At 33.7% G+C, this 27,940-nt stretch overlaps 1 protein-coding gene across 1 annotated transcript in view; it reads right to left on the bottom strand.

Annotated features, from left to right (window-relative positions):
- LOC148598614 (prolyl endopeptidase-like) overlaps nt 1-27,940 on the bottom strand; it is a 36,672-nt gene that overhangs the window by 6,476 nt on the left and 2,256 nt on the right. Inside the window, exons 2-13 of the mRNA XM_088562180.1 lie at nt 14,721-14,848; nt 13,046-13,141; nt 11,588-11,756; nt 9,706-9,807; nt 9,206-9,348; nt 8,216-8,381; nt 7,244-7,339; nt 5,910-6,014; nt 4,945-5,049; nt 3,086-3,166; nt 1,831-1,944; nt 349-497 (exon numbers count right to left, since the gene is read on the bottom strand). Of these exons, the coding sequence (XP_088418306.1) occupies nt 349-497; nt 1,831-1,944; nt 3,086-3,166; nt 4,945-5,049; nt 5,910-6,014; nt 7,244-7,339; nt 8,216-8,381; nt 9,206-9,348; nt 9,706-9,807; nt 11,588-11,756; nt 13,046-13,141; nt 14,721-14,848 (1,454 nt within the window). The remainder of the gene's footprint in view (nt 1-348; nt 498-1,830; nt 1,945-3,085; nt 3,167-4,944; nt 5,050-5,909; nt 6,015-7,243; nt 7,340-8,215; nt 8,382-9,205; nt 9,349-9,705; nt 9,808-11,587; nt 11,757-13,045; nt 13,142-14,720; nt 14,849-27,940) is intronic.

The raw sequence follows: 27,940 nt of genomic DNA, 5'->3' as shown, positions 1-27,940 counted from the left end.
TTCTTGTTTTAATCATGGTCACTTTGTTTTTAATCAAAAGAAACAACAGCCCCACATATAGTACAATTGATCATCTTGCAACTGCATGCCAAATTTTAACCAATGAGAGTTTGCAATGATTAAGCTGACAAAAAATTACTCAACACTGAAATTCAGACAGATGTCATTTTGCGGAAAGTGGTGACAAAGGTGAAGGTTTTACACATTCAATTCTGCTTATTAAAGCAGTACACAAAATTTCAAATCATTACACTAAAGAATTCCCACATTTTAGCTGATAAATTTTTTTAATGCCACAGATATCCACAAAACTTTGTGGCAGTGACATAAAAACATATGATTTCTTACCCTCCTCCTCGTATATTAGCTAGGGCATAAACTCCTCCCAGATGTTGTAAAAAGACCAATCGTGAGACAGAAAAACTTGGAGTGATGGATATATTAAATCCACCATATCCATACAGCATAACTGGGTTGTTGCCATCTAACTTCACATTCTAAAATCATAATAAATCATATAACATCAGGCCAAACAAAGTTATTTTCTTGGCTTTTAGATCATCTTTAATAAAAGCCAACAAGGCTCTTACCTTTTTTTATCACCCCCCACCCCCTGCCATACATAAAGAAAAAGAGAGCAAATTAACTTTTTACTGTAATGTCTTTTAAAATTTCTTTTAAAATTACCAGGATGTCACATGCTGGGGTCAAAATTATTGCATTTTCTGACTTAAATGCTCCTATTTTCAAAATTTTAAGATGCTAACAAAAGAATTAAAAGAATGAATTTAAGAGGCTAACAAAGGGATTGAAAAAAATTTGAAATTCGGACTAGATTGTACATTAAAAAATGTATCGTTTAAGTCTGAACTGAAAAAGCACTTATTATACATATACTGCCTGCAGTCGAGGGTGGCATATATACAGTTTTAAATGAACACAGATGTTTTTCTTCATAATTTAACAAAACTTTATGACCCGAGCTATAAACATTAAATGTTGTTAAATATATGAAACTAAAAATAAAAAAGGGTCCTTGCCTAAGGTCAAAGGTAAAATTCCCATTGATTACTATTATACGGCCTTCATCCTCCATTAATAGAAACTGATGGAAAAATCATTTTTTGCTAATGAAAAACTGATATTTTGCAAAATTCATTTTTTAAGTAGCACTCCAGATAAGAATCATGCAAAATGTGATTCTTGGTTGGAAACCCTGCGTTTTTTATTTCTGATATTTAGTTAAAAATACAGAAATTAACATGTGGCTTTTCATATAACCTTTGTTCTCAGGAAATCAAAGTTATATTGAATGTAATAGAGAATTGAAAATTAAGGGAGAAAACTCTGTAAATGACACTAAAATACAAAACAAACTATTGGATTTTCCATGTGGATTATCTCCTAAGAGCAGACAGATTGGAATCAATAATTATACATTCCATCATATAGACCTATAAAGCAACTTAATGACAAAAATAAAAGTGTGTAGCTTTTTTTGGGGTGTATCACATATTACAGAGTGGGTAGTATTTCTGAGGGAATATATATACCTACCCTCAGATATACTACCCACTCTGTAATATGTAATACACCTATACCTTCCCACAGAAATACTACCCACTCTGTAATATGTGATACACCCCAAAAAAAAGCCACACGGAGTGGGTAGTATTTCTGAGGGAAGGAGTTAGTTTCAGTGACTGCAGAAGGTCATTAGTTGACTGAAACTTTTGCTCATTATATGTTTTCTTTTAGTGTATTAACATCTTTATCAGTATCGTTGTGTAATTTACATATCTTTAAAATAGATATTACTACAGCCCTCACCTTTTTCTGAACAATAAACATTGGAACCTTGGTACCATCTTTACTGGAGTAGAAAATCTGTTTTGTTTCAAACTGGCTAAGGTCAAAATTCTTGATCTTGATCTCTCTGAATACCTAAATAATGTAAGAAAATTTAATGCACGTACTATTCAAAATACATTAGCCACTACCTAAAATATGAGACATATTCTGAATCAGTGACGTTAAAAATCCAGGGTTTTCCCCTAATTTTTGCTGGAACTGGCCAAAAACAGCTATGAACATGTCAAAACTTAATAATGTTGCATACAGTTGTAAAGAAAAAACTCAGTTTGAACAGGTTAAAAGTCTGCTAGAACCATGCAATTTGGCCTCCAGTTGCTTCTTAGAAAAAACCCTGAAAACCATACATTTTTATTAGCCACTTGCATTTTTTGCAATAACAAACACATCACAATAATATTTGAACTAACGGTATGATTTACACTTTTGTAGACTTCACTAGAAATATTACATGATGGCTTAACAAGTACTATCTTCAAAAAAAAGATTGCTGACACAGTAAAATTTGTTCTTTTTACTTATAATTTTCTACAGTAACACATGGCACACAATTTCAATTTTCGATATAATTTTTTCAAATGCCATTAAGTTATCAGTATTTGGCCAATAGAGAAACAGAATTGCAATCAGGTAACTTGTGTTTCCATGGAAGAGCATCTTTGAGGTCAAAGGGTAAAAAGCGAAACTATACTGACTACATCGGAAAAACAGTAACCAATTCCTTAAAATTGCCATTCTAAGCAGGTGAACTATCTTTTTTTCAAACAGCAGACTATAACAATCTTACTTTATGCACATCTTTTACCTAACCTTCACAAGGAGTTTAACAAAATCTCTTGACCAATTTAGGTGGATTTAAACTTTCATAAAAAAGGAGACTAATGCCTGTGAAAGTAAACTTATTTTCAACGTGGAAAGATTAAGAAATAAACTTAAAAGTAAAACAACAAGTTTCTAATAAAAAGAGTCTAGGAAACATGTTGTAGAATGATATAAGCCTGGTCACTCATATAAATAAGTGGTCAACCGTATAAAAAAGTGGTCAACCATATTGTAACTGCCAATTTCAAAGTCTTTGGTATGGCTATGCTGGGGATCAAACCAACAACCTTCAGTACTTGAGGTGAACATACTATCATGAGACCGCTAAGGCAGTTCTTATTGTAATGGAATAAACAAATAAGTTCTGTATTGCATGTTATGTATAACAAACCTTTGGTTCATAAGTGCTGCCACCTATATCACAGTGGAATATCAGCCCTGGTGAAAGGAAGGACACAAACTGATAGAATATCTGAAAGTGACAAAATTCTTATAGAGGTGCCTGTAGTGAACATATGTAAACTATCTTCAAAGGAACTGTATTAAATGCCTTTTATTAACAAATCAAATTGTGTATAAACTGGACTAATTCACTCACAGTCCATTATGTTTGTGAGTGACTTGGTCCAGTTTATACACTTAAGAAATTCCTTCAAAAAGGCATGTTGATCATTACAATTCTATTTCAATTGGAACTGAGGAATCAGACACATAGGTATTCAGTGTGTATTTGTGTCATTTGGTAGGCCTTATCCATGAATATTGCCACCATCTCAGTGAAATTAGAAACATCAACATTTTTCATTAAAAAATAAACAACTTCAAGAAACTGAAACCTTCTTCACCAATCATAGGGACATATTTGCTAATATGCAAATTATATAAGAATTACACCCCTGTATGAGTATTGAACTTGTTGTGATGTGGTATTACCCATTTCTGTTCAATATTTTTTCTATTTATAAAATGAGAGATTGTCAATTATTGATGGTTAGCATGACATACTGCTGATAAGTATATTGTAAAGTCCAAAACCATGTTGAAAGCTAGAGGCAGATTAAATTCTCATAAGTAGTTTTCCTGCACTTTACATTCATGATATTTTCAGACCTGTGCAGGTCCAGGTATCAAAATAATAGGCCTGCAGCAGTGCTAATCTTGTCGTAAAAGGTGACTAAATAGTGCTCAGAACCTTAGCCGGGGGCTAGGGCGCTCTGCCCACAGAGCAACTGGGATGTGTGCCCCAGGTGGTGGAATGGGGTACCCCTGGTGTGTTACATGCTGGGGTTGTCAGGCTATAATATGGAAAACCTGACCGCAAACCATAGTGGTGCACCGTGTTGGGAAAGATGCCACGTTCCTCGCACATTAAAAAACCCTATTGTGGTATTCTCCCACAGTAGGAACCATAGGGCTCTGCTGCAGGAGGCTAAATTGCCCGACCCTACCCACCTCTTCCTATTTCCAGTGGCAATCAAAATTTGTCATTCACATTGTCCTTGTGTCCCATCCCATTTTTCATTTCATCATCATTTCATGTTCATTTTATCATCCACTTCATGTTCATCGCCTGAATATAGATGAAATATTGCAACTCAGCCATTAAACCCCAGCAAACAAATAAACAAAACAAACAGATTTTTCCAATTTTCATGTGAGAAACTGATGCTTTTTCAGCACAAAGTCTTGATTAGAAATATTTTCCAACTTTCAAAAGTAAAATTTGGATTTTTACATGGTCATTAAAGATTGCATGTTGAAAATTCAATTTCACTATGCAGAGTGGAGAAATAACTATTTTTCACTGAACTGAAATCAGTATTTATCATTTGGATTAAATGAAGCTGTAAATTCTAGAAAACCCACAAAACTACAAAAAAGTTTTAGCACATTAGGAGATTGATGTTGAAATGAATTTCATTAAGTAATGGATAAGTGAAGAAAACCCTTCTCGGAAGGGGAGGCAGAGGGAAGAACAGGCAGACAGACACCATTCACTATATACCCATTAGCAAGCATATGAATAATATCCATTTTGATGAAATACATACTTTAATTCATGGATACCAATTTTTGTTGATCCAAAAAGAAACAAAAGTTTGTGTATTCTTGAATTCATGGTTTTGAAATTTTCAGTATACACATCAATGGGAATCTACTATTTGTTGGGAACCAAATTTCGTGCTTTGACCTGCCCAAGAAACCCATGAAAATTGGTACCCCACCAACAATAGTACTTTCATAGTATACCTCTGTCTGTTTTTTTCTGCCAGAATACCCAGCCACTGTTCCTACATCAAGAGGTAATGTTGCTTGTCTCTGCCCACTCACTAGATCATGTATATACAACCTGTTCTAAAAGAAATAATAATCTGCCTAAGGTAAATGTATGTTACTACTGTGAAAGAATGCTATCTAATCGATACTTACATGTACATGTATTCCCCATTATTTATTTCAATTTAAAGAGCCTTTTGGCTTTTCTAGCAGGATTGTCATTGCCCATTAATCTGTCAATTACCTCTATACACATGAGCCTGAATTCACTGCCACTGCCCATTAATCTGTCAATTACCTCTATACACAATGCAAGAGCCTGAATTCACTGCCACTGCCCATCAATCTGTCAAATATCTCTCGACACAATGCAAGAGCCTGAATTCACAGCCACTGCCCATCAATCTGTCAAATATCTCTCGACACAATGCAAGAGCCTGAATTCACTGCCACTGCCCATCAATCTGTCAATTATCTCTCTACACAATGCAAGAGCCTAAATTCACTGCCATTGCCCATCAATCTGTCAATTACCTCTATACACAATGCAAGAGCCTAAATTCACTGCTATTGCCCATCAATCTGTCAATTATCTCTCGACACAATGCAAAAACCTGAATTCACTGCCATTGCCCATCAATCTGTCAGTTACTTCTATACACAATGCAAGAGCCTGAATTCACTGCCATTGCCCATCAATCTGTCAATTACCTCTATACACAATGCAAGAGCCTAAATTCACTGCTATTGCCCATCAATCTGTCAATTATCTCTCGACACAATGCAAAAACCTGAATTCACTGCCATTGCCCATCAATCTGTCAGTTACTTCTATACACAATGCAAGAGCCTGAATTCACTGCCATTGCCCATCAATCTGTCAATTACCTCTATACACATGAGCCTGAATTCAAACAAGTTTAATGTAATTAAATTACCTTGACATCCTCCAAATAACACAGAACCAATTTATTGTTGTTAACACAGGCAGCCCACTGTAATACACTTTTAGCATCCTCTGACACTAGTGTTTTCCAGTTGGTCTGAAAAGGTGAAAGGTCATTTTATTAAGATATGTTTTTATATTAAGTCCTTTTTCAACAAACGTAAAAACAGTAAAATCATACCTGTTAACCTTTGGATCAGTTCATGTGAGAGATTCTCCCCAATTAACACTGTTTCATGTTGGGGATTTTTACATAAAAACAAATATTTATATAAAAATTTTATTATTTAGTATTTTCCAGTGTAAAATATGGTAATTTTAACGAAAAATCTCCCACAAATCTTACATTTCCACAAAAGTGGGAGGGTTTACAAGTATGGTGAAATAATGCTGATGTAACACACTGATATACCACGGTAAAAAACTTAGGTGTTAATATCATGATGTACATAACATGGACAGTAATATTTCTAATACTCGTCATTTTTAATAATCAATTCTAATATGATGTCCTTCAAAGCTCTTTAAACCACAGCCAAGGTGAAAAAGTGATAAACACATGACCAAAATTTCGTGCAACACATAGGCAGTGTCAATTCAAAAGTATTTAAGAAACTAGTCCTATCAGCATGAAAATAAATCATGGAACCTTTATTTAATCATTTTTTTAACACGGGCTGGCCATTTGTGTCCTTATTTAACTCCCCATTATCGCTACATAAAAATGGCCAGCCCATGGTAAAACAATGACAAAATGGAGTTTCCGTGATTTATTTCTGGACTAATTAAAGAATTAATAACAAAATTCAAAATTTAAAAAGTACATTGTAGTTGGTAATTTCTTTATGGATTAAAGCATAGGATGAATTTTTTTGACTATCTGTAAAATATTTGTTTGATGGTTAAAAAACAAACCATTTGCTGTATTTGGATACTTTTAGTACAATAGAAATCTAAATATATAGTTAAATAATGGAAGATATTGAGATATCCATTGTTTGACACAAATACTCCTGTTAAAAAATCTGTTGAAAAGCATTTTTTTCTCTATCAATAATAATTTTCCTGATAGTTGTATTTTTCAATGAAGATCATGAATATGATCAGCAAAAGCCAATATTGAAAAGTGTAAAAAATATAAAGTAGTGTTCTAAAAACATCAACATGAGTTCTGCTTTTGGGATATTTTTTCCAATTATCTTAGAATGTATCATGGCCAAATTGATTAACATCATGACAGTATTTTGACACAATTTATGACAATATGCATAAGCATGATTTAAAAATTCACCCATCATTTGCAAATTTATCAGTACCAGTACCTACCATTTCATAATTAGCAAAGTCTATATTGATAAGTTTGTAGCAAGGTGACTCCAGATTGGTCTTGAATGTAAACAAAGTGTCTTCATTTGTAATATACTGAAAAAATAAAATAGAACTGTCATTGTAAAATAGAGATGTTAGGAAGAGTCAATACACAGGCAAAATTCTTTCCCATGAATTTACTGATGCACCCCATCCATACTTCCATTTTAAAGTGGAGTCTGCGTTGCACATTTACTTTTGCTTCTTTGTACATATTATTTTGGTAACTTCAAGTTCTTTGTTGTGTATGTCTATTTTCCTTGTTTAGTCTTTATTCTTGGGATAATTCTTTTGACTTCTGCTCAAATTTTGGTTCAATTAATTGCTCTTCCATAAATACCATTTTTTACCTGAATCGAGCCTTTATATAAATTGCATGTGAACTTTCACACTAAGTTCACATTAAGTGAATGCCATGTGAAAATCAAGTTATGTGAAGTTCACATGAATTTTACATGAACCTTGTTTCACATAAATTTCACATTACGGTGGTTTCACATGAATTTCATGTCAACAATATCTGCCTTTTTGAGATTAATACAGGTATCATGTATTGTATGGCTCATACAATATAAGAGCTAAGTGCAAATTTAAAAGAGTTTAATTTATAACTAAAGAGAAAAGAAAATTCCTATTTCTGTTGTGCAAGATTTCCTTATATTACCCATGAGTTGAGACGGAACATGTGAGCTTTCCCATAAAAAAAATGGCACCACTGATTACAGAGTTAATAAATGATCATATTTTACCAATTTCAAAAATGTGTTTAAAAATTCTTTTAAAATAACAATTTCATCGAAAATAACCAGTGATTGAATTTATTGCAGTTTCATGAGTTTATTTATACTGTTTTGAAGTGACCTAAATTTAACACCAGGTCGTGACGTATAACTCTTATAACATATAAGAAATATTTTTTTTCTAACATACCTCATATTCTGCATCAAAGTTGTCAACAACCTTGACAAATGGCAGAAGTCCATTAATACCATCAGGTAATGTTTTAAGGTTGGTAAAGTACAGTCTATTGACAGGATCACATCCCTCAGAGATCGCTAGGATTAAGTAATCACCACAGTCACTGACTTCTGCTCCTCTACAATAAGATTACTAACATGACAACTAAGGGTGTTTGTAATTTTAGCTAACATTATCAAAAGTAACTAGAAATAATGTGACCAAAGCTCACTGAAGGATACTTCCTGTTCCCTGACCTTGAAACCTTACATCAAAATTTAAAAAACAGATCGAAGTTGCTTAAGTCTGGAATCAAATTACACAATATGGCATACCTATATAAAGCCTCTGTTAAAATATTAAGTGGCTATGATAAATATTAGCAGAGAAAAGAATAATGAATGGACAAATAGACACCAAACACCATAACCACTACTACCATACATGCTTTCATAAATATATTGTACATTAATCTATAGATATTCAACCATTTTTTCTTAAGAGTGTAACCTACACAATCACACATACATGTAAACCTTTAATACAATATGCCAGTGAATCTTGCATACATGTATATTTGGCAGAGTAGTCAAATTACCCGATGCTACTGAACCAAAATATATGCCTGTATTATGGCCAAATGTACAAAGTCATGAAATTTTTTTGTTGGACACATAAACAAAACAGGACAGCTTGGCACATACAGATATTGGCACAGTGCATGAGAAAACAAATCCTATGCTGGCATTTACAGTGGTGTCTTGAATGAGTGACTGAAGACCTTCTGGTTATCTGTAAGTATTTACTATTTCTATTAAGATAATACAGTTTCACAATATCTGTTCCTTATTAATATATTCAGTGTATACACTGTTCATCCACCAATACAGTCAAAATGAAAAAAAAAAGTATCATTGAAGCACTTTCTTGCCTCTCACCAATCTCTTTATATTTGTTACCTACATCATCCACTTAGGGTTGTCTGGAAATTCTGCAACAAGGACATCTTTAGACTGATCTTCACCAAGTCGATGGTAGTATAGTTTTTGGTTGATATTACTAGTTGTTTCTGTTCCATCTGACTTCCCTTCTTGTTTAGGATATTGCTTAGTAGATAAAAAAATATCATTTATGTTTGTTTGCAATTTGAATGAGAGAAGATTTCTCAAACAATTTACTGACTCAATGAAACTGAACACTAAATTAAAAAAAAGAACAAATGCAGAAAAAGGGTGGTTGTGAGGTCTAAATAAAAAGTTTCCCACTTTTGAGACAGGAATATTCTTACTTTTAGCCATGTGAATTATCCTTATCTCACCCAAGGAAGAGGTGTAACATGCAACTTTCATGATATCACAATAAAACATTTCATTACGCCTTGTAATTTCAAAGGAATGGTAGCACGCAGGGGTTGCAAGTAAACCACAGAATTATGTCATTCACACAGATAGCTAGATACTTACATTGTAAAACAGTCCTTTATTATCATGTGTCCATGCTAAACTTGAAAATTTAACATTTTCCAAAATATCAGGAAGGTCTTCTGCAGTGGGAGCTTTCTTAAACTAAAATAAAAAAAATCACAAATTGTATTAAAAACTGATCTCCTAAGAAACAAAAGTTAAATCAAAGGTGAAATCCAAAACTTGGGGCACAGACACCATGCAATCAAACAACACAAATAGTAGTCAAAATACAAATTGTGAAGAATATACATGTACAGAAGACAAAATAAAGATATGGAACAAGGGTCCAGTTTCATTAAGAATCTCAAAATTAAAATTTTTCTCTAATCCTTCCTCAACTCAAATTTTAACCAATCAAATCACTTCAAATTGATGATATACGGAAAAACTGAAGGATTTGAGGAAATTCTCAGTTTGAGACTTTGCATGAAACCCAGATATGTACTCCCCACAAAATTGGAAATTAACAGGTAAGATAAACAACTTTTTCCTTGGTTTACATACCAGTTAAATAGTAAGCTCAGTTATACAAATAGGCTAAGTCTAAGAGCAACCACAATCACTTACTACATATATTCCATCTATATGAAGCCACACACCAAATTTGAAATCCATCCATCTATTGGAAGCCTAAATAATTGTGGAGTAATTTTGGACAGATGGATAGCTGGAACAGATTGAAAGACATACGGACAAGGTGATTCCAATATAATACCCACTTGTAGCTGGACAGATTGAAAGACATACGGACAAGGTGATTCATATATAATACCCACTTGTAGCTGGACAGATTGAAAGACATACGGACAAGGTGATTCCAATATAATACCCACTTGTAGCTGGACAGATTGAAAGACATATGGACAAGGTGATTCCAATATCATACCCACTTGTTGAGTATAGAAAAAGAAACGAACAAAACACAATACAAAGTACATGTACATTGTGTGTACTTTAATATACATGTACATGAATCCTTTTTTTTCAAATGTAACAATCCTAAATTAATACTTCAAAGATGCCTTACACATCTTAAATTGTACTGACTACTGGTGTGGGCACCATTCGACTTTAAAAATACTTAATAGTTTTTTTAAAAGCTTTGTGGCACCAGGGCAGGTTCCTTAAGTCTCAATTTTTGCTTTAAAAAGGTCTTGCACTCCAAAAAAAACCCCAAGGGACCTGTGAGCTACTACTAACTGAGTACACCCCCTGCTTTCCACCCCAAATGTATTCTTCCCAAAGATGCTAAGCAGGAAGTAGTTGACTGACAGGACCAAATTTTGCAAGCTCGATATGGGACCACTAGCTGGGGCTGCATACCAAATATCAAGTAGATGTGACCAGTAGTTCCTGAGAAAAATGTGATAATTGTTTTACATTTGATCAGATATGTTTGAAAATAAACTAAGTCGTTTAACAGGAAATAGTAGCCCAAAAAAACTGAAATCTGTAAGCATGGTATAGGATCACCAGCTGAGGCTCAAAACCAAATGGCTATGATCAGTACTTCCGAACAAAAATGACAGGAAAGTTTTTATTAAGGACAGAAGGATGGATAGACAGAATGATGGACAGAGCTAAAACATATACCCCATGTTCTTCAAAAAACAAATATGAATTTGAAAAATTTTCATCAAAGATAGTCTACATTGCTGCACAGTCAAATACTGGCAGTCACTCATCTAAACACCATAATTATAATATCAGGGCTCCTGTCAGTCCTGTGTCCACAAATGGACACATGATACCTGATATTGTGGGGATGCCCAAACCTCTGTCCTGCCATACACCAAATTAATAACTAATTTTTACTCTGGAAAACCTGGTTTTAATATTACCATCTGCCTGTTCTTATATGAATTTGTATTGAATGTACCTGTATTGTTACCCAGTCAGACCCACTTTTACTGAGACCATAGGCAAAGTACTGCCCATCCTCAGTGAAAGCTGTGTTCCGCAACGATATAGTTCCATCTTCTGAAAGCTTGTTAGGGTCTAAAAATACCCTGGCTTCACTTTCTAAAGAATCTTGTACATACAATACACTGAAATACACAAAAACATATATATATAATATATAATAGTATTGTACTAGAGTTAATTAATAATAGGATAATTAATTACAAAGAGTGAATAACCAAAATATTATAACAAGAGCCTAGAAGGCCAAGATTTAATGAGTGTGCAGAACTTGTTCTGTGCACCAATGAAATCCTCAAGCATTCTTGGCATGAGAGATCATATTTTAGTTATTCTCAATAACCGATTGATTACCCTATTTATCGATTTTTTTCAATGTGAATTTTAAATTCTCTGATTTGCAGATTCATATCAAAGTTGTGATGTCTTGGCAGGAGAAAGTGCAAGAGTGAAATTACTGAATTTATTTCACAGAGTGAATTATTGAAATTTATTACACTGGAAACATTCAATAAAACAATGCTATCTATACAATAATTATAAATATAGAATGTATTTACTATATAGATTCTATAGCCTCCTTATGTTCACTTCTAAAATCCCACTGAATTTTTCTATGAAAACCGATGAAGAATAAAGACGAGACATACATTTTTCAGTTTCCCAACTAACAGCAAAAGTCTGCAAAAATTTGATTAATTTTCAATAGAATAATAAAAAAAATGTATTTTTCAATGGAGATATCTGTATTTGAATTTTGCAGTACAATGAAGTAAAATAAATTATCAAGATCTGCAAAAGGATAACAATTACCTTAAGTGTTTTTTGTTTTTTTTTTTTATCATAGTTTGAAAGTCACAAAAATGGAGGATTTTTTTTAAAACTGTCAATTCATCATATATTATGTGCTCATATTGTCAAATTTGTGCATTTTTTTCTCAGAAAGATTCATTGTTTCTCAGTCTAAATGAAAGCCAATCACACATTGCTCCCAATTATCAGTTACACAAGGTATGCAACATAAAACTGGGAGTGATGGGAGATCAGCTTTTAATAAGATTGAGAACGAATTAATCATGCTCATTGATTACTTTCTGGTATTTAAAGTGTAAGTTCGCGATTTATCAAATTTTGCATATGCATTTGGAACACTATATTGACCAATATAAACCAACTCTAGCATTTCAGATATTTATAGTAAGCCTAAAATTAGTACCAAGATATCAGAATCTCTTACTACGGAGGTCACATTATTGGTCACAGGTGGCGTTGTATTCCATGGTGGTTGTTGTCATCGATATGCCTAATATATCACAAGGCCAAAAATCAAAGTGACCCAATATACAATGATTAAGTCAAGTAAAATATACAGTGATTATTTCCAGAAACCTGCAGTACGATGTAGAATGGATACCTTTGATTCTGTAATCCTGTATTGTAGTAATAGTAATAATGGTCTCCTCTCTTGTAGGGACAACTGTACTTAGGATAATCCCACATTTCTGTAATTCTAAATAAAAATTATTCTTAAATATTCCAGAAAAGAGCATTTCACAGCCATGAATGAAACATGAAGTTGTATGAAAGTGTATGATAGCAGAATAAAAGATCCGGTGCAGATTGATACGACTGCAGAGGTCAAACCCTGAGCATTCGGGGCAAGTATGGACATACCATTCTAATCTGATACAGCTTTAATTTTGAATATGATTAGATATTTGACACAGGATAAGAATTTGACTAGAATCAAGGTGGTCACTTCTTTGCCTCTTATTCCTAAATGGTTCCAAACAAAACCTCCTAAATAATACCATCCTTCCTTCGAGGGACTGTTCCATCTTGTGGTACAATCTCAAAGCAATCCATTTCCATTTGCTCAAGTTATCATCCAAAAATCAGAGAAAAAAAATCGTGATTCTGACCCCTGTGTGGTTTCTCAAATTGTTGCCCAAACAAAAGGAAAATACTTCTTCCAGGACCCTTTTGGCCCCTACAAGATTCAAGTTTTAACCCTTAAATCAATCCCAGTCTTCCATTGGTGGAATGGCACTTTTTCATACAATTTCAGAGAGATTCATTCACTAATCAAATTATTGTCTGAATATCAGGAAAATGCATGTTTCTGGCCCCTTTTTTGGTCTCTAATTTCTAAAATATTCATGTCTTATCCTAGTTTGACCATTGTAGTATATATTATTGTGGAACAATGTCACTGACATTCCTATGATTTTATTGGAGCCTTTGGTCAAAATCTATTAAAATCCATGAAATGCAAATTTAAGTCCTGATTCTGGCCTCTTATTCTAAAACCAATGAGGTTATAACCCCCAAATTCAATACCAACTTTCCTTTCATAGTTTGGAACCTTGTTTTAAAATTTTATAAAGATCAACCATCTAAAATATAAGTCATTACAAGAAAGCTAAGTGTCTATGGACAACAACACAGACAATGACAATGGTGTCATACCATTGTGTGACTGCAATTTTTTTCGCGGTTCTATAAATATCAAAATGAACAAATGGAATTCTGTTTTTCAGCTGAACAAAAATCTTTTAATTTCTTAAAATGTCACCTTTACTGTTCTTATCACAATGTTTTTGTTATTAAGTAGCAGTCTGTAAGAATCATGCAAAATCTTAAAAAGTGATACACCCAAAAAAAGGCTACATATTTTTATTTTTGTAATTAAGTTGTTTTATGGGCCTGTATTGTGAAATGTGTAATTATTCATTCATATCTGCCTGCTCTTAGTAGATAATCAACATTGAAAATCCAATAGATTCTATTTATTTTAGTGTCATTTAAAGAGTTATCCACCTTAATTTTGAAATATACAGTATATATATTTTTTTATCTACTATAAACATGGGTTATATGAAAAACAACATGCTACTTTCTGTTTACTATGACATTGTAAATAAAATATCAAAAATAAAAATATGTAGGCATTCCAACCATGAATCACCTTTTGCATGATTCTTATGTGGAGTACTACTTAAGTAATTTAACTTTTTAATTTTCCATATATAATAAAGAAAATGAAGCAAATGAAATAATACAAAAAGACATCCACTTAATAAATTCACCTATTTTTGAGCTTTTCCTTAACAGGGCATAGATCCAAAAGTGGTTTGGAAATGTCATTCTGTCTGTCAACAAACTCCTTGGTTTCTTCACTGTCTGGATCCTCTAGCCATTGATATGGGTCTGCTACCTATATAGAGGAGGGTTAATTTCTTAAAATATTGCATGTATGTTTGTGTGCCCTTTTTATTTTATCTATATAACATGTAAAGGTGGCTCATATTACCAAAGTTACATCCTTTTTTGCTTTATAATTGTTAAAACATCTTTAGTAATACCATAATGGTTTATTGAAAAGCATTTAATCATGGAATGTTTCTTGCTTAACAAATATCAAAATTCACATGTAGGATAAATTCTGTGTTTTCATCAAATATATTCATAAAAAAAACCCAAACAAACTTGAAAAATGAACCTGTGCACTCAGCGTTCTTTTGCACTTATTTTCATATTTGGTTCATTCACTCATTCCACTCAATTATCCTATTATTATGTCTCACTGAATGATTAAAATGTTTTAAAACATCTTACAAATGTACAATCAATTGAACTTCATTAAAAATTGTTTGTACATATATGCAATAACATTAATATTTTAAAAATCATTATTTTATTTACAAATTTATTTAACTAAATTTACTAGGTGTACACATTCAACCTGCTACACTGCTCGAGCAAAGGATTTCAAGGAATACTGGATTTTCTCATCTGGCAGGGTATTTATCTTCCTCAGTGGACTTATATGTGAGGGTGCACAATTTGTGCCACAAACTGTATTACAAGCTTTGATTGGTTTTATTCAGGTCTAATTTTTCAGATGTCTAAAGTGTCTTTATCACAGAATGTTTGAATTGGAAATTAAGGAGGTAGACCTAGAGTAAGGGAAATAACTCTTGAGGTAAGTGATATGTTTAAATCATTCTCAATTTCACCAATGCCCATCAAGCTTTCATTTGAAATAGAATGAAATCAGTCCAAGTGACTTTGATGCTTACATAAGACTGATGTAAAATGCTGAATACTAATGATTTGTAAGAGTTTTGTCCCTTACCTTAGGTCTACCATTTTAAGTAAGAGGTTGAAGTTTGTACGAATTTCAACCTCTACTATTGTTCTACATAATCTAAGTCAACGACATTTGTATATAATATACAATATAGTTTATTTTGATTTTAATATAGCTGCTAATTTTTTTCACAAGGGTCAGAGTACAATAAATGACAATTTTTTTTTATCATAGAATGTTCACTAAATTCTTCACATACATGTAAACATGTATGTAGGAATTAAAGAGGCTCCACATTGCAATGACAAACTTTTTTTTATCACTGAACGTTCACTAAATTCTTCACATATATGTAAACATGTATTTGGGAATTAAAGTGGCTCCACATTGCAATGACAAACTTTTTTTTATCATTGAATGTTCACTAAATGCTTCACATATATGTAAACATGTATTTAGGAATTAAAGAGGTTCCACATTGCTACACCTCCTACTTGTACATTATTGTACATATACTTGTTGATCATAGCAGCAAAGGGGATACAAAATCAGACTTAATATTCAACCTGACAGAGTTGAAATCCCAGTATCAAGAAAAACTGATCTTGCTAAGCAGCTGAAACCACAGACACTTAAGTAGTTACAAATACCAGTCCATTAAATTTAGAAACTGCAGATCGAAGAAGAGAGTCAAAAACTCGTCATACAAACGCTTTTCCGAATTCAGATCTGTTTTCTTGAGAAAACAATTACCGGTAATTTATCTCAATTAAATTAAATCAAATGGAAGCCAATCAAGAATGAGAATCTATATACCAAATGACAAACTATGACTGATTTTGTGGTTTGTAACCATTTTAGAATAAAGCATAACAGAGAATTCAGTGGGTTTGTGACAAGCATGAATGCAGCAATCAGAAACTGGGCTAAGCAGCATAGAAAGCATCTTGCTGGATATGGATGAAGAGAGACAGTAGTAGCTTGTGGAAGTGCAAAAACAATTATCAGAGACAAACAGCAAGGATAGGCAGTGGGAACATCTAGGAAAATGCGAAAGGATAGAAAACATCGCAGAACCGTGGTGACAAGCTAAGGGAAACCAAGAAATTTTCGTGTGATATAAACTTTCGCGGTTTTCGTGAGCCTGTGAAAATCATGCAAGTTTATATCCGCAAACAAGTCGGGGAAATTGGATTGATCAGATTGGGTGTCTTGTGTACAATTTTACCATACAATTTTCAACTTCCGTTTGATCAAATACAGGTATCTTTCTCGAAATTGAGTTTGTGTTCACAAAATCATTCACCCATAAATATCAATAGGCAACTGACAATACAAAGTCAATAACGTTAACTTCTAAATGTAGAAGGAAAGATCTTTTTCTCTATCATGGCCAGAAAGATGATATCATATATGACAAATAACAACTATGTAGACACTTCAGTACAGAATGGCAGGGTACCAGGATTCTCAGGATGCATTGAAAACACAAGCATCTTGCACAACTGATTCAAGAGCCCAAAGTGGACAAGAGAGATCTTACAGTGGTATGGTTAGATTTGGCCGACGCCTATGGCACTATTCCTCACAAAGGAGTAACTATATCATTACTATATTCCAGACCACTTTAAGAGAGTAATAAGATTTTAAATCAGTTGGACTGAGCTGCGGTTTACAAGAGAGAAATTAGAGGCCCAAAAACATCAACCAAAATTAGGCAATCCCCAAACTGAGAGTTCAGACGATTTGACCATCACTACTGATACCATTGTCCAGGCTAGATGGGTGTTAAAGGCTTTGGAAGAGACAGTAACATGGGCAAGGATGGCTTTTAAGCCAAACAAGTTTAGAGCTTTAATAAAAAGAAGAGGGAAGATTACACAGCAACTTGAATTGAAGGTGCAAGGAGAAGTCATTCCATCAATAACTGACAATCCCATCAAGTGCTTAGGAAAGTAGTTTGAGGACTCCTTAAGTGACAAGAACAGTATATTAAGAAGAATCGAAAATTAAAGGCATGGATGTACCAACATGGACTCCTGCCAAGGATACCACGGCCACTTATGTTGTATGAAATTACATTTAGAACAGTTTAGAAACTTGACAGAAAGAAATGGTCAGGTGTCCCGCCAAGTTTTACAAATGTAAGACCGTACAGCAGGACAGCAAAGTTGCAGCTACCATTAACATCAATAGTGGAAGAATTCAAAGTGAGCAAAAGCAATGTGGAGGTTGTTTTCTGCAGTAGGAGTGATTGGCTGGCAAAGGAGAGCTGCAATTAAGAAACTTGGCCAAGCAGCAGAGAAAGCGTCTTGCTGGATATGGATGATGAGAGACAGTAGTAAATGAAAACCCACCACCAATGTGCAGTGATTGATCACCACTGTGGACCCCCATCCTGAAAGTGTACTGAGCTACAGGTAAAAACACATGATGGATGGCCTCGGCTGAGGATATTGATCGTGTTTGCAGAAATTCCACCAGTACTGTATGTAAGTAACCCCTGTCTGATTTTAATAAGAGAGCAAAATTTGCTCTAAAATGTATAGATATTCGTCTTAACATTAATTGTATTGCAGTCCTTATGAAATTTGTTCAGAAAATAATGGACATTTGTTTCATCAAATATTCAAGAAATGTTAAACTGAAGCAGCTTACTGAACTGTTATTTTTTGTGTATTTCACTCCCAACATGGCACCACCATAGACTTTTTTTTCACAAGAGTTTTTTCACATATTAAGCTTAGGTAAATAATGTCAGACTTCCACACTGTTGTAAAATGAGTTTCTTCAGGTCCAATAACAATATTGTGGGACTATTATATCAGACCACCATACAACATGAAGACTTATATTAACTAGTAGAGAAACTTTTGTCAAACAAAAGTTTATCACTATTCAATTATACCAATTGTAGCATTAAAATATTGTCAAAGAGTAAACAAGGGAACCAAGGTTATAGCGGTAATCAAAAGAATGTAATCCAGGGACGAAGACCAGACATGGAAAACAGACATACACAACAAAGAACATAAAGTAACTAAAATCATACATACAAAGTAACAAAAGTAAATGAGCAAATCGGACTCCACTAAAAACTGGGAGCATGGACCAGGTGCACCAGTAGGGTAAGCGTCCTCTGCTTTTCTAGAAACACCCGCCTATACAAAACATTACTAGACAATTATTAGTTACAAGATCAGAACTGATCCGATATTTTAAAAAAAAATCTACTTTGGGTTGAAGTTATCTCATCAAAACCCTGCATGCAATGTCAATTCGGAACTGTTTGACTGACAAAAAAAACCCCAAATATTCAGAATATCTTTGTCTTTGCCAACTTCCACAGATGAAAATATCATAAATAAAACTCAGAAAAAGTAGTTAATTAAATGAATCGTAATTCAATATAATGGGAAGGTTGCACCAGGGAATGAATATTAGAGGAATAAATCACTTGTAATAATCTACAAATGTACATGTATGTAGAACACTGCCATTGCTATTTGACTGTTTCTTAGCTAATTTTCTCAAAATTGTTGAAAATAGGGTAATTGCTAAGTGTTTGTAAAAACCACTGAATATATTTTGATGAGAGATGTACCAAATAAAGATGAAAATTTGGAGAATGGCAGCATCAATTTTTCTTCATTTGTTTGCGAGGAATGTAAATATTTTCCAAAAATGGCAAAATTAGGTCTTTTTATATAATGACCTAACAATTCACTTTTTTAAAGGTTGATGAACGTTAATAAAGGCCGATAAAGGTTGATAAAGATTGATTTGTCACTGAGTGTATGTGAAAACAACTGCATCTGTTAAAATAAAGTTATTATCTAATGAAAGAAAAAAAATCTTCTCTGTGGCAATGGCTATTTGTAATAAATGTTCATGGAATAGTAATAAAATTACTGGTATATGAATGTACCTATGTCTTGAGAAAGAAATATAAAAATTACAAAAAGACCAAAAAACTTTTGAAATTGATCACAGCCAGAAATAAAGAAAGTTTTTTTTCTGTTGAAAGTTTTTTATGACTATCAAGATGGGTAATGATGCACTTCAAAAAAGTGAAAGTCTGAGATCCAAGGAACAGTTTAAGTTGGTCTTGAATTTAATTCTTCATGTCATTTACATTTGATCCTTTATTGTGCATCCTTATATATGTGTTTTGTAGAGGAGAATATCTCTAAAATATCTGAAACAGAAGCAGCACAACCACAGATAGCCAGTTTTGAAGTCCATTGATTTATCTCCTTTAGATGACACTGGGGACCTCAGGTAACCTTGTCTGCAAAATGCTTTAAATTCAGGTCAAGGGGTCATATGACACACAATATATTAATTAATGAAAAAAAGTTATGCTTGACAATGGTCAGTATTGAAGGAGCTGGTGAAGAACAGTCCTCATTAACAATTGAGGAAGAAGCCTTTGATTTACCTCCCTCAGATGTCTTCCCAGGGACCTCTGGTAATTTTGCAGGCAAAATGCTGTCAAACTCAGGTCTAGTGGTCAAATTATAGCAAAAATGAAATTTTTAGTGTATGCTGTTGTTGCAAAATATAGCACAATGGTACACTACTTTAACTGACATGAAGCCACTATATTTTGCAATCTAAATCACTAATCTTCGTTTTCAAGCCATTTCTAAACATATCAGCCGCGGATCCTGGATTTTATTAAGGGGAGGTGTAATTACAAGAATCGTTATATAAGGAAACAAGATAATTTGTATTACGAAAACATAAAGTTAAAAAAATTATCAATTAACAATGAACTGCAATCATTTAGTCAAACAAAATAACAATGAAGATTGAAAGGAGATTTTAAATTGTTATTTCTATGCATCAAACAAAGGCACTGATGTTTTTTTCATGAAAGAAATTCTGGTAACGCTTTTGCATTTATTGATTTAAAGTCTCAATGTTTTACTAGGTGAAGTTAGTTTTGATGACTTACAAGTGTTAAGTGGTGCTCAATCAGAGGAGGACCCTTATTACAAGCACAACATCAGCACAGAAACACCAAAGGAGAAAACTTTGAACCAAAATGCAATTGATAATTCTATGGATGTTGACACTGAATCCAAGCTCCAGCAATAAATAATGATCATGATCCTGTAGATGACTCTTTCACGGATGAGTTGATGACTGGAAGGTTTTAAGAGATGCTGCATCTGTTGATTGCCAAAATAGATTCTAACAAAATGACTTTCTCTGTAGATAAGGAAGAGTGTGATGTTAAGTACTCTGGAGGAATGGTGGCTGTCTGTGGGGTTAATTTAAAGCAAACAGTGATAATTCCTTCTGGTAATGAAATGCTTCTTGTGGTAAAAGTTAAAAAGAGAGTAAGAGGATTAGAAAATTCAGGAAACTTTCTGTTTGAGCCAAAGCAAAGATTTGAGAACCATGACAAAATTTGTGTGGCCTGTGGATTGACAGAGGGGAATGATACATGTATTTGCATCATTAGGGCGATGAATATTTCAAGTGAAGATGTGACAATGTACAAAAATACCACAGTTGGATATCTATTACCGGTAAAAGAAAAATTATCTTGTAATTCCATGAAGCAGCAGATTGCTGCTCCTGGGGAGCAAACTATCTTTAACTGCAGTATGCTGGAGCAGAAGCTAGCAGCTCCTGGCACTGCATTCGAAGGCAAAGTTCGCAAGATGGTAGCTCTGGAGCAGCAGTTGGCAGCTCCTAGCAATGTCATTACAAGATATAATCAAGATGGATGGATTGCAGAAACCTGAAGCAGCTGGCAGCTCCTACGGTTTCCTTTAACACAGACCCAAACTTAACAGAGGACAAGAAGAGAAAGAACAAAGTTTGTTATAAGAGTACGAGGGTATCTTCTCAAAATCTCCAACACATTTTGGCCAAACAGACAGAATTAAACATCTAATCAATACTGACAGGGAAGTGCCAATCAAACAAAATCAAAGAAGTTCTTTATACAAGATACAGGTAATAAAAAAAATAATCAATGACATGTTTGAGAGGGATGTGATCAGACTGTCTTGTAGTCCTTGAGAGGGATGTGATCAGACTGTCTTGTAGTCCTTGGTCTTCATCAAATGTTTTGGTAAAGACCAAAGACAATATCACAAGATTTGGTGTGGACCTTTTTTAAGTAATTGAAATAACCAAGAAGGATGATTATCCAATGCCTAGGACTGACTACACTTTCGTTACATTATCAGGTTCAAAATATCTTTCATGAATAGATTTGTCAAATGGACACTGGCAAGTGGAGTTGTCTGAAAACAATAAGGAGAAAGTGGCATTTTCTACACCTTATGGGCTATGTGAGTTTAATGTGATACAGTATGGGTTGACAGGAGCACCTAATTTGTTTCAATGACTAATGGAATCTGTCCTTAAAGGGCTACAGTTTGATTTATCTGGATGTTTAAGAGATATACAGTTCCACATTCGATGAGCATATTGAACGATTAAGGCTTGTATTCCAGCGGTTCAAAGAAAGTATCCTCAAACATAAGCCAAGCAAAAGTCATTTTGCTGGAAAAAGCGTCAAATGTCTTGACATATAGTTTCAGATCAGGGTATTCAAACCGACCCAGGAAAAATTGAAGCCATCAAATCCTGGCCCAGGCTGACAAATATTCGAGAACTAAGATCATTCATTGGCTTGGCAAGCTATAACAGGCAATTCATTTAAGATTTTGCTAATATCTGGTCGCCACTCAATAAATTGCTTTGAAAGAAAATCCCTTTTATCTGGTCAAAGGATTATGAAGATGCTTTTGATAATTTAAAATTACACCTGACCCTGGCACCAATACTATCGTATCCTTCAACAGAAGGAATATTCATACTGGACACTGATGCAAGTGGAAGTATTATCAGTGCAGTGTTGTCACAGCATAGGAAAAAGAGAGAAGGTCATATGATATGCTAGTAGGACTTTAACTAAAAGTGAACACAATTATTGCATTACAAAGAAAAAAAGTTGGCTCAGGTGTATTTTGTTAAGCAGTGCAGACACTACTTGAAAGACCAGAAATTAAAGATCAGAACAGATCACAAGGCTTTGGCTTGGCTCAGGAATTTTAAGGAGCCAGATGATCAAATAGCGAGATGGCAATTGTATTTAGGCCAACTTGACATGGTGATCTTTCACCGGAAGGGATCTGATCACGGTAACACAAATGACATGTGAAGGTGACCAAGTAAGCAACCACAGGTTAGAGAGCACGATGATGGGCTGAACAGAGATAACAAGTTTTGCCAAGCTGTAAGTGTAAGCACAGAGCTCAATTAGGAGATGTTCACTAGAAACTTATACATGATTTAAAGTCTGAAAGTATTGTTAAACCCCCAGTTGAGGAAGGGTATTCAACTACAGTAAAGAGATTAATTGGCCAGTGGAAGAATATTGTTTTAAGAGAGAGTTCTGCATTGAAAATTTGAAGATAATACTTGGAATTCTTTTCAGTTTGTTGTTCCCTCAGCATTAACATTGCATGCTGGTATAGGAGGAGGCCATCTTGGAGTCATGAAAATATCAAGGAAGTTAAAGTACCGGTTTTATTGACCTGGATGGTCCCAAGATGTTGAAATACAGTGTGAGGAATGTATGACATGCCAACCAAGGAGAAGTCTATCACAATATCTAAGGGCACCTCTAGTAAGCCTCTCAAAAAAGACAGCAATGGATATATTTGGCCCTCTGCCAAAGTCAACTCATGGAAATAAATATATATTAGTGATATCTTACTATTTCATGAAATGGACATAGGCCTATGCTCTGAGAAACCATAAAGCTAAAGACAATTATGAGGAAATTGGTGGAGGAATTTATTTGTAGGTTTGAGGCACCCTATATGATGCACAGTGATCAATGAAGAGACTCTGAATCAACTTTGTTCAAAGAAGTAAACATGTAATTTGACTCAAAGAAGCAAAGAACGACAGCATATCACCTTCAGTGTGACGGCCAGGACAAGAAATTCAATTCAATGCTCCTCCATATATTAAGCAAACATATGAAGGAAGATCAAAAAGACTGGGATGGTAAAATTCCCTTTTTGACGATGGCATATCGAAGTAGATGGTTCACACCATCTATGCTCGTGTTTGGGCATGAACTGCGGCTGCCTATTGACGTTATTCTTGGTGTATGTCCCCAAAGCGAAAAGAATAAAACTCAATATGTCTCTTCCTACAGACAGAACATGAATGTGGCATTTGAAAAGGTTAGGTCAAATTTAACCATTTCTCAGAAAAGACAAAAGGATTATTTTGACAAAAAAAATATGTGGGAAAGAAATACAGGAAGGAGATAAAGTAATGTTATTCAGCCCTTCGGTAAAACACTGAGGAGAACTCAGAAACTCTAGTGTCCATGGGAAAAAGAACCATACAAGGTTTTGGGGAAGACATCAGATGTAGATAATAAGATCAGGAGAAGTAATTACAAAACCGAAAATTGTTCATTTCAAACAAAGAAGTTTACAGTGCCAGAATCAGATGAGGAAGAAGTTGTGCTGGAAAATGTAAGATTTAAAACAAAAACAGTATCCTCGAAAAACAAAAAAAGGAAAACCTTTAAATAAACAAGTGAATAATCTAAATCTTGAGCAGCAGACATGTGTTACGTCAAAAGACGAGAAATGCTAGTTCTACCATTGAGTAGGATTAAGAACATGCTTCGCATGTACATGACGATTCTGATGAAGAGCTTGAGGCTCAAGTTGAACCAATGGTTAATAATCCAGTCCCTCCCTAGAGGGACCGTCAGCCACCAGCTTATCTGAACGATTTTGTGACAAATCTTGATGAACAGGCATTAAAGCAGAATAACGAGACACAAGGATGTGTCGATTTCATAGGGGAGATTATGTAACAAGTAAAATATGCTGCCAGGACTGTGTTCAGGGTTTTTGGGTGCTTGGATATTTTGAGAGAATTGCCAGTATTTTGTTTAGTGGCGGCTAGGAATTTGTAACAGACTAATGTGGACCGACTTCATTGGAGAATGATATTAATCTATTGGAAAGTTATTCTAATAAATCATTCACAACAATATTACAACTCATAACAAACCAGATGATCAGCCCTCAATAATCACCAATCATGAACAGTCACACTTCACTAAACTTTTTCCTTATTATTGTTGTTTTATTTAGTTAAGCATTGGTGTAGTATCAATATTGTTGCATGGAATGTATGCGGCAAAATGTCATTCTTACTTTGTCTTAGTAAGCTTAAATTAAGTTTAACAAAATGTGATATTTGCATTGTATCCGAGCACAAACTGAAAGAAACATCCCTAGATTCTATGAATACTTTAGAGAAAGGGTAATGTTGTATTACTAAAGCAGACCCACTTCCTCTTGGGTATAGAGCATATCATGGCAAGGGTGGCATAGCCATTATGTATAAGGACTCCTTACAATTTTCTGTTAATGAAATTTGCAAATTAGAAACCTGACAGAATAGTGGGTATTGAATTGAAAAATGCAATATTTGCTATCTACATGCCTTCTACTTAGAGCATAGATGAGTATATGTCTGTGATAAATGCTTTATATGATTCGTATATGTGCAATAGGAACCATGGTAAAATAGTAACTGGTGGTGACTTTAATGGTAGCTTGTTGGAAAAAGAAAGTTTCATTTCTAATGTTAGAAAAGGTAAATGAATTTCTGAAATTGAGCACAAACTGAAAGAAACATCCCTAGATTCTATGAATACTTTAGAGAAAGGGTAATGTTGTATTACTAAAGCAGACCCACTTCCTCTTGGGTATAGAGCATATCATGGCAAGGGTGGCATAGCCATTATGTATAAGTACTCCTTACAATTTTCTGTTAATGAAATTTGCAAATTAGAAACCTGACAGAATAGTGGGTAATGAATTGAAAAATGCAATATTTGCTATATACATGCCTTCTACTGAGAGCATAGATGAGTATATGTCTGTGATAAATGCTTTATATGATTCGTATATGTGCAATAGGAACCATGGTAAAATAGTAACTGGTGGTGACTTTAATGGTAGCTTGTTGGAAAAAGATAGTTTCATTTCTAATGTTAGAAAAGGTAAATGAATTTCTGAAATTGACCATCAGGTGTAACTTGTATCATGCTGATGGTAAAATAGAAAAGCAAGGACCAAATTTTACATTTATTGCAAAAAAATTAATGTTAGACTACATTTTGCTAGACATGACTTTCTGATTACATTGCATCTCTAGTTTGTATTTAATTGTTTAAGGAATTGTCATTATATCTCTCTAAGACATGAATGAATGCCCCAGTAAGCTGTTAATGGTTGTGTCTTTTTAATTTACTACCAATTAAAAGATTAAATAAGCTTCTTTAAAATGATATATTTTTATTGCATAATAATGAGTTTGAAATACCAACAGATAGAAGTCAACCAGTTCCATTAATTTTCCCTGAGGCAATTACAGATACATGTAACTAATACGTAATTACTGATTTTTAAAGGTAAATTTTGACATTTTTATCATATTTTTTGTTTTAAGATACACCCTTCCTCAGTATTTTCATCATAAATTTGTCATAATCAATTTGTTAATTTTAAAACTTACATAACCAAATTCTTAAATTATTTTTCTTTTCCCAATCAAGTACATGTATATACATGTAAACCTTATAGGCTACAAGTTTACCCAAGATAAAGGGAGGCACAGTTATTTTTGTACGTTTTATAGACTACATTGTATGTTAGGAGTGACCGTAATAAATAAGTCCCTAGTTGCACCTATGGCTAAAGCCTTGCTCAAATTAAAGCTAACTACTAAAAGATTGTTATTGATTTTTCTACTGAGACTGCCAATGCCCAACAATCTTCAAATAATCTCTCTATTATTAGAGTGCACCTGTGTATTAATGATGAGTCCAGATTAAGTGCAGATTCAGATTACTGCACCTTATAGTCCAAATAATTATGGTACATGGTAAAAATGTGTCACCCATACTTGTACCAACTTTTCCCATACCTGCCAACTTACACAATTTAATTGTGTTTTCATGATTTTGACCATTTGTCCCACCTACATGATTTTTCAGGTCAAATTTGTCCCAAAATCTTATTTGTCAATATTACCTAAAAACTCCTAGTCCAAACCCCTAAATTTATGTTTCAATCACATTTCTTTGTTTAGAAAAGTCATAACTGACAAAAAGTGTAAATTGCTGTTTGGACTAAATCTCTATAAGTTTGCAACTGCACACTGACTCTCCTTCATTCGACATTAAAGAAAAGGAGGAAAGATTTGATCCATGTATTTCAAAATTAATAGAAATACATTTGAAGAAAAATAAAAGTTTTCTATTTCTTTGAATTATAACTTCAGAATTTCAATTAGGTTTGGAGGAACCCACCACAAAAAGGGGCTTACAAACTTCAATCTGTAACAGTGCATGCAACTGAAAAAAGCCCTTAAATACTATAGTTGTCTCATTTTTATATTACTACAGTAAAACCCATACAGTTTGCAACATATGACCCAAAAATGTATGTTCGCACGTTATGTGTCCCGCTTAAAAACTCCAATGGGAATTTTCAAAAGTTGGCAGGTATGTTTCCACTATACCCAAATGCTACTGTGCCGATAATCTTCATTATTACATAATATTTCCAGCTGATAATTTGTACACATTTATAAAATGATTTGATGGCTAGGTTAGAATTGATAATTTTTAAAAGGTTTTTTGAATATTTGATTTTTATTTGCTTTGCAGTTTTTAAAAGTATCAGAATGTGTAACCCAAAATGTTGTAACCAAAATGAAAGTCCAGTATTTTTGGTATTAGTACAATTGAACTTTTTTTTTATATATTTCACATGAGAACACCATAATATCATTTAAATATTCAAGGGTAATAAATTAAAATTGCATCAAATTTTATTTATGAGAATTTCTTTTTCGTTCTGGATAAAATTGTATCCATTCTTTGCTGATACAGGGATTCGTGCTACAGTACAATACTAAATTCCAATTCTGACATTTCTTTTTTAAACAATACCAAATCTTTCAAAACATTATCCAGAGTCTTATAGTGAAGTTTTGACCTCTGAATGTTTTCAGAAAAATGTGAAATTTCGGACTGGAAAGTGAGAAGTAGTCAATTATTAGTTTGGTACTGTACCTTTGCGTTACACATCATAAATGTCTTCAAATTGTTTAACTTCAATTGATTTAAAACATCAT

Source organism: Perna viridis, chromosome 14 (genome assembly GCF_037379345.1).
Source record: "Perna viridis isolate PV_CMFRI_1.1 ecotype Kerala chromosome 14, ASM3737934v1, whole genome shotgun sequence".
In the NCBI taxonomy this organism is placed as follows: domain Eukaryota; kingdom Metazoa; phylum Mollusca; class Bivalvia; order Mytilida; family Mytilidae; genus Perna; species Perna viridis.
This window is presented reverse-complemented; position numbering and strand designations above follow the sequence as displayed.